This window comes from Megalops cyprinoides, chromosome 6 (genome assembly GCF_013368585.1).
Source record: "Megalops cyprinoides isolate fMegCyp1 chromosome 6, fMegCyp1.pri, whole genome shotgun sequence".
Taxonomy (NCBI): Eukaryota; Metazoa; Chordata; class Actinopteri; order Elopiformes; family Megalopidae; genus Megalops; species Megalops cyprinoides.
Window position 1 is genome coordinate 3,575,004 of NC_050588.1, and position 16,420 is coordinate 3,591,423.

Here is a 16,420-nt window from a genome sequence, read left to right on the forward strand (position 1 = left end):
ATTATGTAATAAGTAGGGAGCTCATTTCATTAAGCAGCCCGCTGCCACCTGGGCTGAAATAAACAGGATGCAGCAGCAAACTTGGACAGCTGCTGACTTCAGCACAGGAAATTATCCCTCTTGCATTCAAGTCAATGGGGGTGTTCACTTCATTATTTCATTAGGGTAGTGCCATTACTACCCTTCACCAGGGCTTGGTAATTGCACAAGGCGCTGGACCGGTAGGGGGCGCCGCACCATGACGAGCTTTGCAAAAATTAAGAGCACGATCATTGAATAAATGATGGCTTTGCCAAGAACAGAGCAATACAATTTTATGAACATTTTCATACCCTGAGCAGTGGTAACGGTCATCACAATGAGAGCGTTTCCTGAGCAAAGGCGGCGAAAAAAAAGGGCAATGTTTGCCCAGGAAAGTACAGATGGCCCAGCAATACTACCAGAAGAGAACTACAAGCGAAAAGTTTCTCCCCCTGGTTGACGCAGCTTTAATCAGTCTTACCTGATGATGATCTTACCTTAGATGACCTGAGCTGTAAAAACAGCTGTGAAGAGCTATCCCAGCAATGTGTGTGATTCACCCACTGACATGCTTAGGTACATCTACTGGGAAAATGTTTTGGATTTGTACCCAAATCTTTGCGCTGTCCTGCATTTACTGTTAACTGTGCCAGTAACTGCGGGAGAGAGGAGTTTTTCACGTCTCAAAGAACTATCTGCGATCAACAATGTCACAAGATTGTTTGAATGGACTGGCTGAAATTTCAATTGAGCACCAAATCTGTCGCAAATTGGATTACTCCAACATAATTGAAGAGTTCGCAGCAGCCAAAGCAAGAAAGGTCCTCTTAAATGGTGAGTCAATGGTATTAATTCATTACACCTGCCTTAAGTCAAAAATAGGGGTCAGTATGTGATAAATTGGTATTTTTTCTCTTAAAAATTTGAATGTAGGGGGCAGCATATTCCTATTTTGCCCAGAGCGCTGGATTGTCTTCCCCCGGCCCTGCCTTTCACCTGTGAGACATGTGGCTTAAACAAGGAGCTAACAGACACCTCCTGTGCTAGCCTGAAGGCACAACAACTTGTTTGGTAAAAACTCACAAACTATGACACAAGCTGCCCAAGCGTATGTAAGTGTAAGTGTTTGGAAATTATGTCAGCAAGGACTTGAACAATACCTTCTGCCCTGAGGGAAATGCATGCACAGAATGGGAACACATTCTCCTCTGTGATCTGAACCAAAGATGACTGTTGGGTTTGGTTTGGGAGGCAAAGCCTAGGCCACTTGGGCAGCTCCATAACAGGAGCATACACAGCAGAGGAGGACTTGGCTCACTTGCGTTTCCCTCCAGACTTACCTCCATGCTGACTACAGTGGAGCAGATGTGCGTGATATGGAGATCCATAAAAGGACTTGAATCAAGACAGTGGGGTGGGGCATAAAAACCAAGAGAACAAAACACGTGCGGAGTCCTGCTCGGCAGACCACACCCTAATCCCGTCATGTTGGAGCCCGGCTCTGTGATGTGGTCTCCATGGCTTTTGTATGAGTCAGACTTTTAGGGAAGTAGACAGATGCAGGGGGTGTTGAGCCTGTGTGTCATTTAGCTGGCTATGTATGACCACAAAACCAAGGCTAGAAACACACACACAGGCAGAAATCGGAGAGCCAGTGGGGTAAGAGCATGGTAGAGGCTGACTGGCCACTGCATTCTCTAGGTCTCCCTCTGGAGTGGCAGTGAGGAGTGAACAGCACCTCAGGCTGGGTCTTGCCTGAGGAATGCTCCTCCCATATCATAGCCAGCAGCTTGTCCTGCTACATCCATGGGTTGTGGCCCTTGCCCTGGGGCACACTGCAAATCCACTACAGCCATGGCTGGAGCTTCAAATCACCAAAGCTCTATCAGAAAGCAATTAGGGTTTGTGCCAGGAAAGACTACTCCATTTTATCATGGCTACTCCTGTTGCTCAACTCCCATTAAAATTGACACAGAGTCAGCAAAGACTGAGCGCCTTCTCTAACTTTTCAAAATATGGATTCTTCGGAAACCCCTGGGGCAGCTGGTGACAACAATGAAACAGCATGAAACAGGAAACGCCTGAGGAATCCAACAGCGTTCTGCCTGGACACCAAGCATGCAGCCTAACGCAGAGGAACAGAGTCAGTCCTTTTTTGGAAATAAACAGTTCAACTCGCTTAACCACAGCTTAAAGACAAATTCCGCAAACATGAGTCCCAACAGCAAGGGGGGCTGGGGGGGGTTAGGGGTGCAGGATGAGCTGCACATAACTGCTGACTTATCCCCTCTTCCACAAACAGGCTGAGCAATTCCTGACACACTACTGAAAACCCTCTGATTCATTCCTGGGACAAACCCACAAAAAAGGGTCAAGCTGTCTGCTATCTGCTGTGATGCCTCTCACCCTCAAAATACCTGACTGACATGGTTGTTCATGCAGCAGATCAAATTTCCTGTCTGTGGAATTGCAAGCAATTCATTCACTGCACCCTTCTGCAGGAGTAATGGTATTTCTAATCCCTGCTGGTCACCAAAGCCTGACGTTCAGCATTTGTCCTGCATTGATTAGGCAGCTGCAATCCACTCAGTGAGCCCATGTGGAACTTTTCCACTGCAGTGGCATTGGCACAGAGCTATATGGCACGTCAGTCACAAAGGTGACAATATGCAGTGTCACAAAACATGCAAACGTGATTAACCCCAGACACCACTATTCTCAAATGCAACTAAGCGTGGACATGACTACTCCCAAACAACTATTCCCACACAGGACTATTTCATTATATTACATTACATTTGTTCATTTGGCAGATGCTTTATCCAAAGCAACTTACTATTTCGTGACTAATCATCATGTATCATTTCACACCCTGATTGTTGTGGCTGTGAATGACTGCCTACACTGTGTCAGCTTCTGGGTTACCTTTGGAAATCATATTCGTGTCATTTCCATCCCTTCATGCTGGAAGCTGGGGGACCATGGCAAATGTACGTGACCAGTGCCATACACCAGTGTGTGGTTATTCCCCAATTACCTAAAAACCTCATTTCTCACCCCCCATTCCCACAGACGCAAGAACAGGGAAAGATCATAAAACACACTTTAGGGGAACCAGAATCCGGAATGGTCCACCCGGCTCAGTGGTCCCATTCCTTATATCTCCAAGTGAGGGACTCAGAGGAAATTGCTCACATTCCTGTTACAGCTAATCACGGACCCATGTCTGGGCTCACCCCCCCACCCCCCCGCCCCCCCCAAAAAAAAAAAGTCACTCAATGGTTCAAGAGTCCACGGCCTGGGGGTATAAAGCCCCCCACTCTATCCCCACTGAGCCTGTTTATCCTCCAGATGAGGACTTCCCTTCACACCAAAGTGCCAGTCCCCTTACATTACGTTAATGTAATGCTAACATTGCGCGTTGGTCCAGTCAGGCAGGCTATGGGAAGTCTGTAGTAATGCAGCCCTTCAAATACCTGCACCTGCGTGCGTGCTGTGTCCTGCTACCATTCTTACAAAAGCAATACAGCGCCCAGTGTTTGGATATGCCAACCAGCACTTAATTGAAATTAAGGAAAAAATTCTATAATATTGTTCCAACAGATGAAGAGCTAAACAAGAGCTGGAATATTCCCAAACCACTGACCAGTCCCCTCTTTTGCAGAAAGCTCCTTTCCAAATTGCTTTCGGCATTGGGACATCATGCTGTGAGAAACACTGTGCGACAGAGTTACAGAGGCTGAGACACAGGAGAACTTTCTGAATACACAGCCTTAAACACATGGGCAAGCGCAATGTTCCAAACTTCCTCTCCTCCATTCCAAAGGCTCCTGCCTCTCCCGCCCTCCCTCCCTCCCTCCCGCTCCACACTGGCTGGAAACATTCCCCCTGCTTTTTTAGCCTTAAAAGGGCAGAAGCACGCCAGATTCTGGCTGGCTCCCCACTTCTCCGCTCTGAGGTTTCTGATTACAGCGGGGGGGGGGGGGGGGGGGGGGGGGGGGGGCGAGGAGGGCGGAGAGAAAACGACTCAAGGAAAATCTGCTGTGTGTGAATTTTTCAAAGCCCCATACTGGCAGCAGTGGAGCATCACCATTCACCAGAAGGCAAGAGACCCTCTCTACAAGTCAAAGAAAGGAAAAAGATACCACAAAGTCTGCTGCAGGACTACATAATAGAGGGCTCTTTCAGCTTCTTCAGCAATGTCGGGCATAGCATTACTGTAGCTGGCCACTTCAGTTACATGGATATAGCATTCCTGCCATTGGCTCCTTCAGTTATGTAGTGTAGCATTAGTGTCATTGGCTTCTTTGGTTACATAGGATGTAGCCTTACTGCAGTTGTGCCCTTCAGTTCTATAGGATGTAGAATTACTCTAATTACTCAGAGCTGTTCTTTGTGGGGCTCTTGGATAAATTCCACATGACTTCAATCCATTGCAGCTGACACAAAAGGATTTCCACACGGGTTTCTGCCTGCAGAGATGGAGAACAGTGTGTCAGCTGGCCTGGATTCATCCACGCCTCAGCCTGGCATGTTTCAGTCAAATTTACCTATTCTGCACAGCCAGCTCCCTTTCTGACAGGAGGTTGGAGGATACGCCTTCCTGTGCAAAAAAATCTCAAAAAACACTCTGAATCTGTACATTCAGGGTGCGAACATCACTCCCATTCCACTTACTGAGTCCAATATATTACACATCCATAATGCAACAGAGCACACATAATACAACACACCAATATATTATACATCTGTACCCTACGTTATACATCATGTTGTCATAATTCTTTAAACAAGAAAAAAAACCTTTTAATTTGATCTGATGTGGGAGACAGAACATAACATATTATGACAACAGGCCATTCGGCCCAACTAAGCTCGTCATTGCAATGACAGAGTATCCAATACTGCATCAAGTCTGGCCTTGAACACAGCAAGGGTCTCTGCCTCAACTACATGACCTGGCAACCTATTCCATGTATTGATAACTCTTTGTCTCCTTTGTCTTTGTCCCACCCCCCCCTCCCCCCTCTCAATGAGTGTAGTCTGAACCCGTCTCTCAGCCCAAATGTGTTCAAAACCACTGCAAATGAGAAACTAGCTCTTCTTCTCCACAGGGTGGGCGTAATGACAACATTGAGCATGATGGTCCTCAGAAGAGACAGGTGTAAGCACTCAGCTGCACCTCCATGCCCACTGGTCCATTCCGGGTGTGAGTATCAAAGCCTTCTGGATGAGACAGGCACACTTCATGATATGGATTTCAAAAAAAAAAAAAAAAAATTGTTACCACAACAGGAAATATAGAAGTCATTGCGTGCCATGAGCTTCAACCACATGATTTCAGTTAGGCTGCTCTTCTCAGAAAGAGAAAGAGCACCAAAATGCCAGACTCAAGATGGCTGGCACAGCTGCGACACTATCATTATTTAAAGAAAAAAAAAAAAAAACAGCCACCAAGGCTAATCCAACCACTAAGGCACGAATCAAACCCAATAGAATCTCTGATGGATTCTGAATGGCAGCATGGAGGACACATCTGCATGAAAGGATCATTACATTACATTTTTCATTACTGTCATTTAGCAAACACTCCCATGTAGAGCAACTTGTAACATTGTACACAGGTTACAATGTTATCCATTTATACAGCTGGATACTTACTGAGGCAATTGTGGGTTGAGTGCCTTGCCCAAGGGTACAACAGCAGTGTCTCAGCTTCTGTAACTCTGTTGAATGTAGATCACTCCACCACAGTTCATCAGCACACACATAACAAGCGCAAAGCTGGAAATTCGTAAGGAGGCACACCTCTAGCATTGCTTTCTTAGTTCTGGGGTTCCTGTCCCTTGAACGTAAGCTACATGACTGAGCTCAAGGTACCTTTAGTTTACTTCCCAAAATTCAGGAAGCTGTAACTTTTGCAAATGACAGTTAAAGTGAGGTGGCATTGCAGCCTTTTTTCTTCTGAAATACTGTTCTAAAAAGTATATTGATTAGAGAATGAGATGGACTTAAGTGTATTACCTAATTAATATATTACATGAGTATATTATTGTCATTATATTAATATATTATATGTTCTATTTCAGCTGCAGTTCATGTTAGAGCTACAGAGTGAGAGACAGAGACAAGATTCGGGTCTAAACTTCCTTACATTCTAATACAAACAGCAGCAAAGCCACATAGAACACCTATGGACATTCCTCAGAACAGCATGTATTTTCAACTATACCTAGGTGTAAATCCCCTCCCCAGCAGGTAAAGAGCACAAAAGTGTTCTAATAAGCCTGTCCCAGCAGATGTCCTCACATGGTGTCGTTCATTCAGACTGTCCCCTGCCCTTGACCCCACCTCCCAGATTTCTGAGTGCAAAGGAACAGCCCTTCCTCCCCACCTGCCCTCAGCGGGGATATCCCAGACACTCCAGCGAGAGGCATGAGGCTGCCTGACACTGTAACCAACGCTGCTAGCATTGCCTGGCAGAGATCAAGTCAAAGGACAGCAAATGTCATTAAATCACAGGTGTGACAGGAACAAGCAGGCAGCTGGTAGAGTAAGCACAGTACATGCACAGGGACATCTGCAGGCATGCTGTTAGAAAAATACACACTCCCACAGAGCTGCAATTTCTTTTGCTGTGGCAGCCATATTTCTGTCTAATTGTTGTAAAGCTTCGGGATTGAGAAGCTGGCAGTATGCATGTCCTCCACAGCAGGCTTAAGCACAAAGATGCACTCTATTGCAGTCAGTGATGACCTCTTCTCCCTCTGCGCAATCACCCACTTGACATGACATCAGACCTTTTGCTTGTCTGTTCCTACCCTGGAAGTGTAGAAATTGCCAGAGTATCCACATCTGCCCTGAAACTGACTGAGATGCATGTTTCTGATGTGGGAACAGAGAGGACAATCACATGGCATCTAAACAGTGAGGGATGAAACCTGCAGGACCGCAGGTGAAGGCAAGGTGAGCGCCAAGTTACATGGCTGTCGGCTCATCTATGGTAGGAGCTGATAAAAAGGCAGTAATGTGAACAGACATGAAGGACATTGCCCTCCACTTTGAGTTCCTCCTCAGTATTAGTCGTCACCATGGAGAAGCTGAAAACAAAATGCAGTCACATTTGAGAGCTTTCTGACAGAGTAGACCTCTGCCCTATGGAGGTAGCAGCAAAAGGCTTCCCATTTTTACTCTACAAACTCTAAGACAGTATTATAAACTGGAGGCTTCATTTGTGCTAATAATATTGATAAGTTGATAAAATCCCTCAAATACCCAGCAACCACAAGCTCTACCTCCACAGCACACAGCTGCAGGGGAGGGGCCTGCTCTACTCCATATGTACACAAGGCAGCTCAATGCGCGACCAGCACTGAGGGCCTGCTCTACTGCGCTTCACGTAATCCTCTCACCCTAATCATCCACTCCCATGCATGTCACAGCCACTGCAACCCACTCTGACTCTATGCAATACAGATCTCTGTACAGCCCTCTGGGACAACTCCTTTATAGTTCTTTGTGGAATAATTGATTTGACCAATGTGAAATCATGAGCTGATACAGTGATCAGCCACATGCCCTCCAGAACCTGCTACAACATGGACATGATTACGAACAAGTCGTAACACAGTCATGATCACTGACGAGTTGCAACACAGACAATTACCAACAAGTCACGACACAGAAATATTCAAAACCTTCAAAACCTGATATTCAAAACCTCCACAACCAAGTGTTACCCTCACAGCCAGGTCCAATGAGGTAACTTATAATGCGCTAGCCATCTATCTATCGAGGGGTGGGATGAATAAAAAGCTTAAATAAAGACTGGATGACAAGCAGGGAAAAGGAAGTGGTTTCTTCACTGAAGACAGGAGCTTACTTGATACTAAATGCAGACAGACAGGTGGGTGGACTGAAAAGCACCCTGCTCTGTCAGTGCTGGTGTCCAGAAATGATTACAGAGATCCTAAGCAGCTAACCTGAGTGTGAGGTGAAGGGGACAAAGAAGGTAAGGGCCTGAACCAGAGGTGCACAAAGACCGATGAGCCTTCCAACCCAAAAGCCCAAAACACAATCCCGCTGTCCCCTCTCACACGTCAACTTTCAGCACCAGAAGGATGGGGCAAAGCACAAACATGCCACAGGCTGGCAGGAAAGAGATTAGTGAGAAGTCTGCCAGTCTCACACCGGTGATTAGCAAAGCTGCCACAGTTTAGGTCAAGGCACCCAGAAACGTTGCAATTTCACATTCACAAACAATATTGTCTGTGACAGAACTCAAAATGGAGGCCAACATACACTCCCCTAACAAAATATGGCTGCTCGGACCTGTGTTCCTTCCAACACTTCAGGCATCCAAAAGAGGTCACACTGCAGACCTCTTTCCAAGATCTAAAATGGGCAGTTAACACAGAGCCCATACAGCATTAAGTTGCAATGCAACTGTCCAGTGTGGCACAGGGGTCTGGCTTATATTCTCAAGCAAAGCATTCTGGGGTCAACACAACCATCAACCTGGCATGTGATGCCACTCACTCACAGGTGAATTCATAACTCATATCAACAACAGAATCAAGAGACAGCCCTTCTGGGTGCTGGACACTGCTCTTTGGACCACACTCCCAAGGTTTCATGAGCATGTAGCCTCTTGCCCTGACCATGTTACCTTTAGCCCCCCAATCCTCAAGCACGTACATGGCAGAGAACGGCATACCGTGGGGGTGCATTACATTACATTTATTCATCTGGCGGATGCTTTTATCCAAAGTGAATTACAAATGAGGTACAATACAACACAAGCGAAAAACCATACATAATCAACAATATTAGACTCTGCCCAGCATGGGACCTGTAATGCCCCTCATGCTGCATTTCAGTGGGTGGGGGGGAGGGAGGGCTGCTTGTGAGCCAGGCAGGCGAGTCATGCCTGATACAGGAAGTGGCTGTGTTTGTGCGCTGACACCGGACAGCCAGTGAAGAGGGAAGGGTGTGGTGCAGAGGAGGGGGAGGCTAGCCCTGGCCTGCTACGCACTGCTGAGCATGCTCTGACAAGGCTCACCCCAGGGCTGCAGTAGGACAGGGCTCCAGCATGAGCGTGTCACACCCCACACTCCCTCCACTCCACCAACTTAATTCTGAGCTCCAAAAAGAAGCTAAGCCCCACCTGTCATAACTCTCTGTATGACAATGAACAGGTGGGGTTAGGTCAATGTTTAAAATGAGAGCACCCTGAAGGTCAACAAAATGTTTAGTCTCTGCCACAGCCCTCAGTTCACTATTGGAGTCTTCAGAATAGCACCTCAACCTTACCAGCCCCTTGTCTCTCACATATAACCCACAAGGCACCAGGGGTCGGATCTGACCCACCAAATCATGATTTCCATTAAAGATCCTATAAAGTACCTGCATAAGCAAAGAGCCACTGCCTTGAGTGCTGTTTCATTTAAGGCTAGTCCTCCACTGTTTGCATTGTTTAACCTAAGGCTGTGACATCTTAAACTTTTCTTATCAAGATCTTTTACATTTACTTGGTATCACTCTTTGATATATATTCTGTTATTCTGGCCAAGGGGTGGTGCAGTGTAGTCCTCCCCTTGGCTACTGGGCATGTACAATAAAAACATATTAAACTTAAGAGATGTCCCACCTTACATGCACAGAAACACATATGCACATACACACAACTCTCAGACAGCCACAGTAGTTGTCTGATTGCATAACACCTTGGCTTCAAACTTAGATTGTCAGTGATGTGATGAATATGAATTACACATGCCTTCAGGTCAATGTGCTTACCAAACACATTCCCTCCCATCTTCCTGTACAACATTGTCTGTATAGTATCACTTAAGAACTTCTCAATCACAAAAAGAGACCTGAAGTCTTTGTGATTTCTTATGCCTACAAGCTGTGTTTTTCTGGTAGTGAGACTCGAAATCACTTCTCGTCATAAAATTAATAGGCCCGTCCTCGCTGAAAACAGGACTGTGTTGTATTAGGCTTTTTAGTCACGGTTTGTTGTCATTGCGCTCATATTTCATGAAATCCCTCCCCAGGTTCTGCGGTTTCTGCTTCTCCTAGAGCTTTGGAAATCGTTTAAGCCAGCTCGGCCTTTTCGCATATGGAAAGAGAAATTTTAAGTTCATGTACTTCACGTCGCTTTGGCAATGCGCCTAAATGCAATGCTCGGCTACAGGGGGGTTACAGGGTCCCAGCACTTCGCCAAATAAAAATTGACAAAACTGTTCACCGTTAGGGGGCTATTCCTTCTATATATAGAGTAGGCTACAATACAAATTGCAAACTCTTGTTTTCAGACTTTTGGGTGTGTGTTTTACGTAATACAAATAAACGGCTAAGAAAGAAAGATATCTCGGACTCGGTATTTTTTACGGCAATGGTTAAACATTGGCAAAGTCAGGCAGAAAAAGGTTTTACTTCGTTGGCTCGCCGTATGTTCCATTGACAGATTTGAGCCATTTCCCCACCCACCGCCGTTCTCCCCTCGCTCATAGGCTGTCTACCCCGCATCCCCGAACACACTCGACACCGAATACACAAAAAATCTAGGCCTTTTCTTTCCAAACTATTGTTACCCCTAACTTCACAGCACGGAGCTTAAACTGATCAAAATAGCGGCTGCTCTGTCCACTTTACGAAACACTGGGCTCGGAATCCGCTACATAGAGACATGGCGATACGACGCTTCTACCTCCAAAACACAAAAAACATCACTCGTTAACTTTGGATTAAGTATTTCTCGCTGTAAACTTTAGCTTTAGTCCCATAAAGCAATCCGATGGACTTTTCCATCCTCATCTTAATAAACCAAAAAAGTTACTGCAGCTCGACATAAGTTGTAATATGAATTAATTTTGGCTTTGTACAAAAGTACTGACTGATTTTGTACGCAACCGTAAATTACAAATTCACCCCCCCCCCCCCCCGGTTAGATTGTTGGTTGCCCACAGGGTAACTCCTTTTAGGCATCTGCTGAGACATGTAAGAAGTCTAACAACTCATATTCTTTCAAACTGCGTTCGCTTTTACACGTACACCCTCTCCCCAAATTTTAAATCGTTTGAAAGAGAGTCCAGGGTAACTACATTATTGTGGAACGGAAATGGATTTAAAATTAAGTAGGATTATTTTCTTTGTTAATGCAATTGATCTTAGATCACAGGCTACAGAGCTTTACCAATCACAACGTCAGTGAAAACAATGATTACGAAGACAAAGAAAACTAACCTATGGACACTAGTTTGATATTCTCTTTGTCCAGGAACTCAAGCGCCACTGAGACGTTTTCCAGCTGCATCTGACGGAACGTGGGGCGCTGGTTGTACTTGCGGAACATCTTCTTCTGGCTGAGCACTTCCAGCAGTCCGATCAGACGCAGCCCGTCGCTGAGGTCGGTTTGCAAATTGGCAATGCGCTTGTTGACACATTTCAGGTGTTCGTTGCACCAACGTGTGAAGGTGTTTTGCTGAATCTTCTTCCACGGTGCGTCCTCCGCTAGATCCTTCTCCGTAGCGGGCATGTCTGCGTCCTTGTCCGGGGCGAGAGCAGCGTTGGAAACTGGAACACTCGCGGCAGCGCTCGACTGGTGGAGGCGTGGGTGTGGACTGCTCATTTTTATTGACTCTGCTCTCTCTCACTCGTTCGCTGTCTAGCTTTTTGGGTGGGGTCACTAGAATTTTACAATTTCTCACAGCGGCTTCTTCCTGGTTGTAGCGTTTTCTTCTGATTGTGAAAAAAAAAGAAAAACAAAGGTTGTTAGTGTGTAATAATATTATACTAAGAAAAAAACTGATTTGAACTCAATTTCTGTAAGGTGAAGACTGCTTCAATAACGAATTCAAGCACAATTAGTGGCTTCGATTTGAATTTGTCTGGAACTGAAGGGAAGACTCTAAGATTGGCTGTGTTTTTGTTTAAACAAATTTGAAAATATTTCTGATTAAACTGGTGACAACATTTGAGCCTACAATGAAAGGTTTATAATGACCTAATATAACATTAAGAAAACACACAAGCTAGTCTTATGAAAAGCAGGCAGACCTGTCCAATAGGCTTCATTTGTACACACACAATAAATTAAATTCCAAGCCCAAATAGCACCTCCACACCTACTCCAATGTTTCATCAGGGTCAATACAAACCATCTATTCTAAACCAATTATTGGACCTACCAAATAAACCAATCAGCCAATTAAAAAGCCTCCTTGCAAAAACAGAGTGTAAATGAGGACCTGTTCTCTATTAAATATGGGTTTCCAAACTAGATAAATCTTGAATATTACAGCTTGTACAAATATGTGTGCATGTCTGAGAATGTTCAGCAAAATCAAATTGAATGCAAAGGCATTGTGTTTGCCTTGACATGTACCAGCTTAGCTAGATCAAACTAACATAGAGCTATTCATTTGGATACACGCTGACGGCCAAAGCACATGGCAGGATTCCCAAATCATCAGGTTTTATATCAGTGCGTAGCCCTGTCCACAGTTTTTACTAGCTAGAACACAGGGAGAAGGGGAAGACACCCAGAACACAGACATCTCTTTCACCTTCTATTCCATATTTCTTTGCGAAGCCAGTAAATGATAATAATAACCCACTCCCAGCCAAAAGCATTTGGGTTTAGCTACGCTGTGGTTAATGCTTTTTTGGGCTGAATATGCCTAAACCACCCATTCTGGTGTATGGAAAACAGAAAGCACAAAAAAGATGAAAAAAGTGTGTGATCGTGCTAAGTGTCTAGAAACATTTCTTTGCTAACATATGGTCAACATATATTGACAGAACCAAAAAGGATATGTATACATAGATGTAGCCAGTAGAAAGGATACAATCCCCACATAGCTGCCATGCCCAGAGGCACTCCTTTTAACGCACTGTGATGTAAACAGAACATTTCAACGAAGACCTTCTAGGTTGAAAGATTGCATCTGTCTCTTTATCTCACAGTGGTATCAAAGGCAACCCTTTGGGAGTTGCTGTCACTCTGTGGGCGAGGTACTACTACTGTAGACTTTCCTTTCACCAACAAGATGGTGGGGGGGTGGGGGTGGGGGGGGGTCACAAAATGGCTAACAATTTGACTGGAGAAAGTAGCTTTGTACAGCCTTTTACTAAATAAGGTAACTCTGCCATAAACCTCTGGTAGGGACGTGATCCATGAAGAATGTTTTGGTTTTCCTCTTTTATGTTGCTGTTATTCTGAGGGAATTTGTGGAATGCTGATGTCTAATGAGCAGCCATTTCACCTCTGACCTCCAGAGACAGAGGGAGGGGCCAGGGGGCTGCCCAAATGCATCCTCACAATGCTTCCCTATTCCTGTTCACCCTCACTCATGTACATCTGTCCTGATTTACCCTTAACAGGTAATTTCTTTTTTTTTTTTCCCGGGATATAGCACTTGGACTGGGGATGTTTTAGCAGTGCCAGACTCAGTCAGACTGAGCACTGCTCTATAGCTATGCTGGCAGTGACCCACTAACTTAATTCAACTGTCTGTTTTGTTCAATTAGTACTTCTAGTTATGATACGTCTAATCTTTATTCTGTCCCAGCAATGCACACAGAAAGGTTTGTTACGTGATTTATTCAGAAATGGTGACCAGGGCATATATAAATGTGCTTTAAAAACACTTGTAGGGAAATACAAAACTGAAGATGCAAGAGTATAAGTGTTGATTAATTCAGAAGGACAGACTGGATGGGTCCTGGCATGCAGATCCCTGCTACTCTGATCTTCTTAAATGGCTGTGACGTACTCCACCACACCTAACATGCTAACTCCAATAACCCTGCCAACAAAACTATTTATTCTGGGATTTGGCGCCCCCTAAACCTCTTTTTTGTGTGGTCCAAAGAACCATCTGTACAGTGACTTGAGTTTAGACTAACCTTTGAAACATCAGAGGTTGAACAGAGTACGTCAAAAGGATCATGAAGACCGTATGTGCATGCATATGTTTGTATTTTTACTAATCACAATCACTGTCGTATGTCTACAACCAGCCTTAATGTTCAAGCATGCCCATACAAAGTGCCAAGGATTAATCCTGACTAATCCCATTTTAACTGATTCCTCACTGACATTATGTGCGTGCGATGACCACAGTGAAGTGACAGAAAAAATAACTAACAATTAGTATCATTAAAAACAATACGAATGCATAACGTTCCGATATTACGGTGCCAAGGGTTTACTTTCAAATCGTTTTTGTTTGTCCTGGACTACTAAAATCGCAATGCCTTGCGGAAGCTACTTTTTATCGCATTAACCACGCCTTGACTCGTTCGCAAGAAAGGAACAAACAGCTCGTCGTTTACTCCTGCGGGTTTAACCGCAAGAGCAGATACGCATCTCCAGCTCGAGTGAATGGCTTAGATTGCAGCTACATTCCTTTGCGCTGCGCCTGTGCAAATTACAGCTGTATTTAGTGCATATGTTGCTCTGGTTACACATCATGAAAGTCGTTCTGGTTATTGATTTTCTGTTGGTTAGCGATAGCGGAGGAGACAATTGATGAATTCCGCTTTTATGATCCCCTGTGTACACATTAACACCCGGAGGACTTGTACCACTCGAAACAGAGTCTGAGTCAAATAAACCTGTTTTCCAAAAGAAATTAATATAGCATCATTTGGCCTGTTCTGCCAAAGGCGCAGACTTGAGAGCGAGCGTAGGGGGGCGCAACCATCTCTCTCATCAGCGTCCAGGCACAAAGCTGATCTTTTCAATACTTTGCCTTATTTGGTGAGGAGGCCTTAATTAGATTACACAAGTGAGTCGTTTAAAACCCTGTCGAGAGTCATATGATTGTATATAGTTTCTCCAGTCGAAACAAAACCATCAAACTACACTCACAGTTAAAACACTTAACACGGAACTTATACACTTAAAATTAATGTAATCACACATAGGAAGACCACAAACTGATGAATGCAATGCACAAGTTACTAGAAAACGATGGAGAAGCTTTCATACGTCTTTCTGTGCAATCGTTATCCGAAGTCATTTTTTTCAGTGTTTTCATATAATAATATATCTACTTCGGGTATGCCGTTAACAGTGACAGTTGTAAGCACCAACTGTGTTACCTGCATCTAACTTCATTACCTGCATCTAGCAAAGCAAAACTCTCCCCATGACGTCTTACAAAGAGTGCACCTTTTTCCATGCGTGTAAATCGCACCATGTAGAATATACTTTTCCAACACACCACAACCTACCCGTTAATCCCCGAGCGGATGCAAAACTAAAGCTAGCTATAGCCTAATATGACACCACACGCGTCTTCCATAAAACCGGCAGAGAACAGTAACACTGTAACGTTACAAAACCATATTCGAAAATCGGTATCAACCACACTCCGCATAAATTTCACTTTCTAACGTGCCCTTGGAGCATCCAAGCATTATACATGGAGTATAATCATTTTGATACTGGTGTTGGGTTTAAAGCGCACAGCTGTATTTGTTGACACCTAAAGAGTAAAAATTAAATCAAGTAACGTTACCCATCGCAAGTATTCCTCTATGACACAGATTTAACACGTCTTACAAGTTTAGAAGAACTGTTCAAAAATGTTACAAGCATGTTGAAAAACGATAAAGCAGACTTCAAACTTACTTTTTGTTTTATGAAGTGTCTCTGTTTTGGCGGTTGAATCTAAATTATTCTTGTCTCTCTCCTTCTGTCTCCCACTCGGGTGCGAGTGAAGCAAAGACAGAAAAAATGTACTATCACACTGTACCTCCCTCCCTGACGCGTCTCTCTTGGGTAAATGAGTCTTCGCTGAACTCGAGAAAGAACAAGAGAGACACCCCTTCGTATTTCTCTCTCCTTCCCCTTTGCCTGTCTATGGCAAAAGCCTTAATTGGTAAAATATCAAAAAAAAATGGGGGGGGGGGGGGGGGGGGGGGGTCATTTTTTTCTTCTTGAGCTAGTATGTTTTAGTTGAACGGGCTGACGTTATAGCGGTGACCGCGCCTTCGGATTTTAAAGGTATGATGTCACTGCTCTCAGCTCGCATGTGCAACTGTGCAACTCCAAAATCTTGCCCTATGGGATGTCGACAGACTTTGATTTTTTTACCTTTGTATTTCGGCTGGTTTCTGAGCTAAGACCTTTTAATTATACCCTTCATGTCTCCCTTCCTGCCATCCTTCGTTTGGTTTAGACGAAGAACATCAAACCGCGGTCATTTTAACTATCTGTCTTTTCTCTGTAAACTCAGTCAAGCATTATTTGGTTTGAGCCCGCAAGATAAAGGGACTCACACCAAGACTGGGTCACAGTGACCTTGCATCAGCAAGATGTTCTTTCCACTTTCTTCAATGCAACAGAGGAAAGCTGCACTGTGATAGAAATATAAAATATGCG

General features: G+C 44.5%; 1 protein-coding gene across 2 annotated transcripts in view; it reads right to left on the reverse strand.

Moving 5' to 3' along the window:
* The window catches only part of LOC118779147 (filamin-A-like), a 48,501-nt gene extending 32,609 nt beyond the window's left edge, over nucleotides 1–15,892 (reverse strand). For both annotated transcript variants that reach the window (XM_036531078.1, XM_036531077.1), the window contains exons 1-2: nucleotides 15,668–15,892; nucleotides 11,272–11,766 (exon numbers count right to left, since the gene is read on the reverse strand). In XM_036531078.1, coding sequence (XP_036386971.1) covers nucleotides 11,272–11,656 — 385 coding nt within the window. In that variant the 5' untranslated portion in view covers nucleotides 11,657–11,766; nucleotides 15,668–15,892. The remainder of the gene's footprint in view (nucleotides 1–11,271; nucleotides 11,767–15,667) is intronic.
* Between the last annotated feature and the right edge of the window lie 528 nt (nucleotides 15,893–16,420).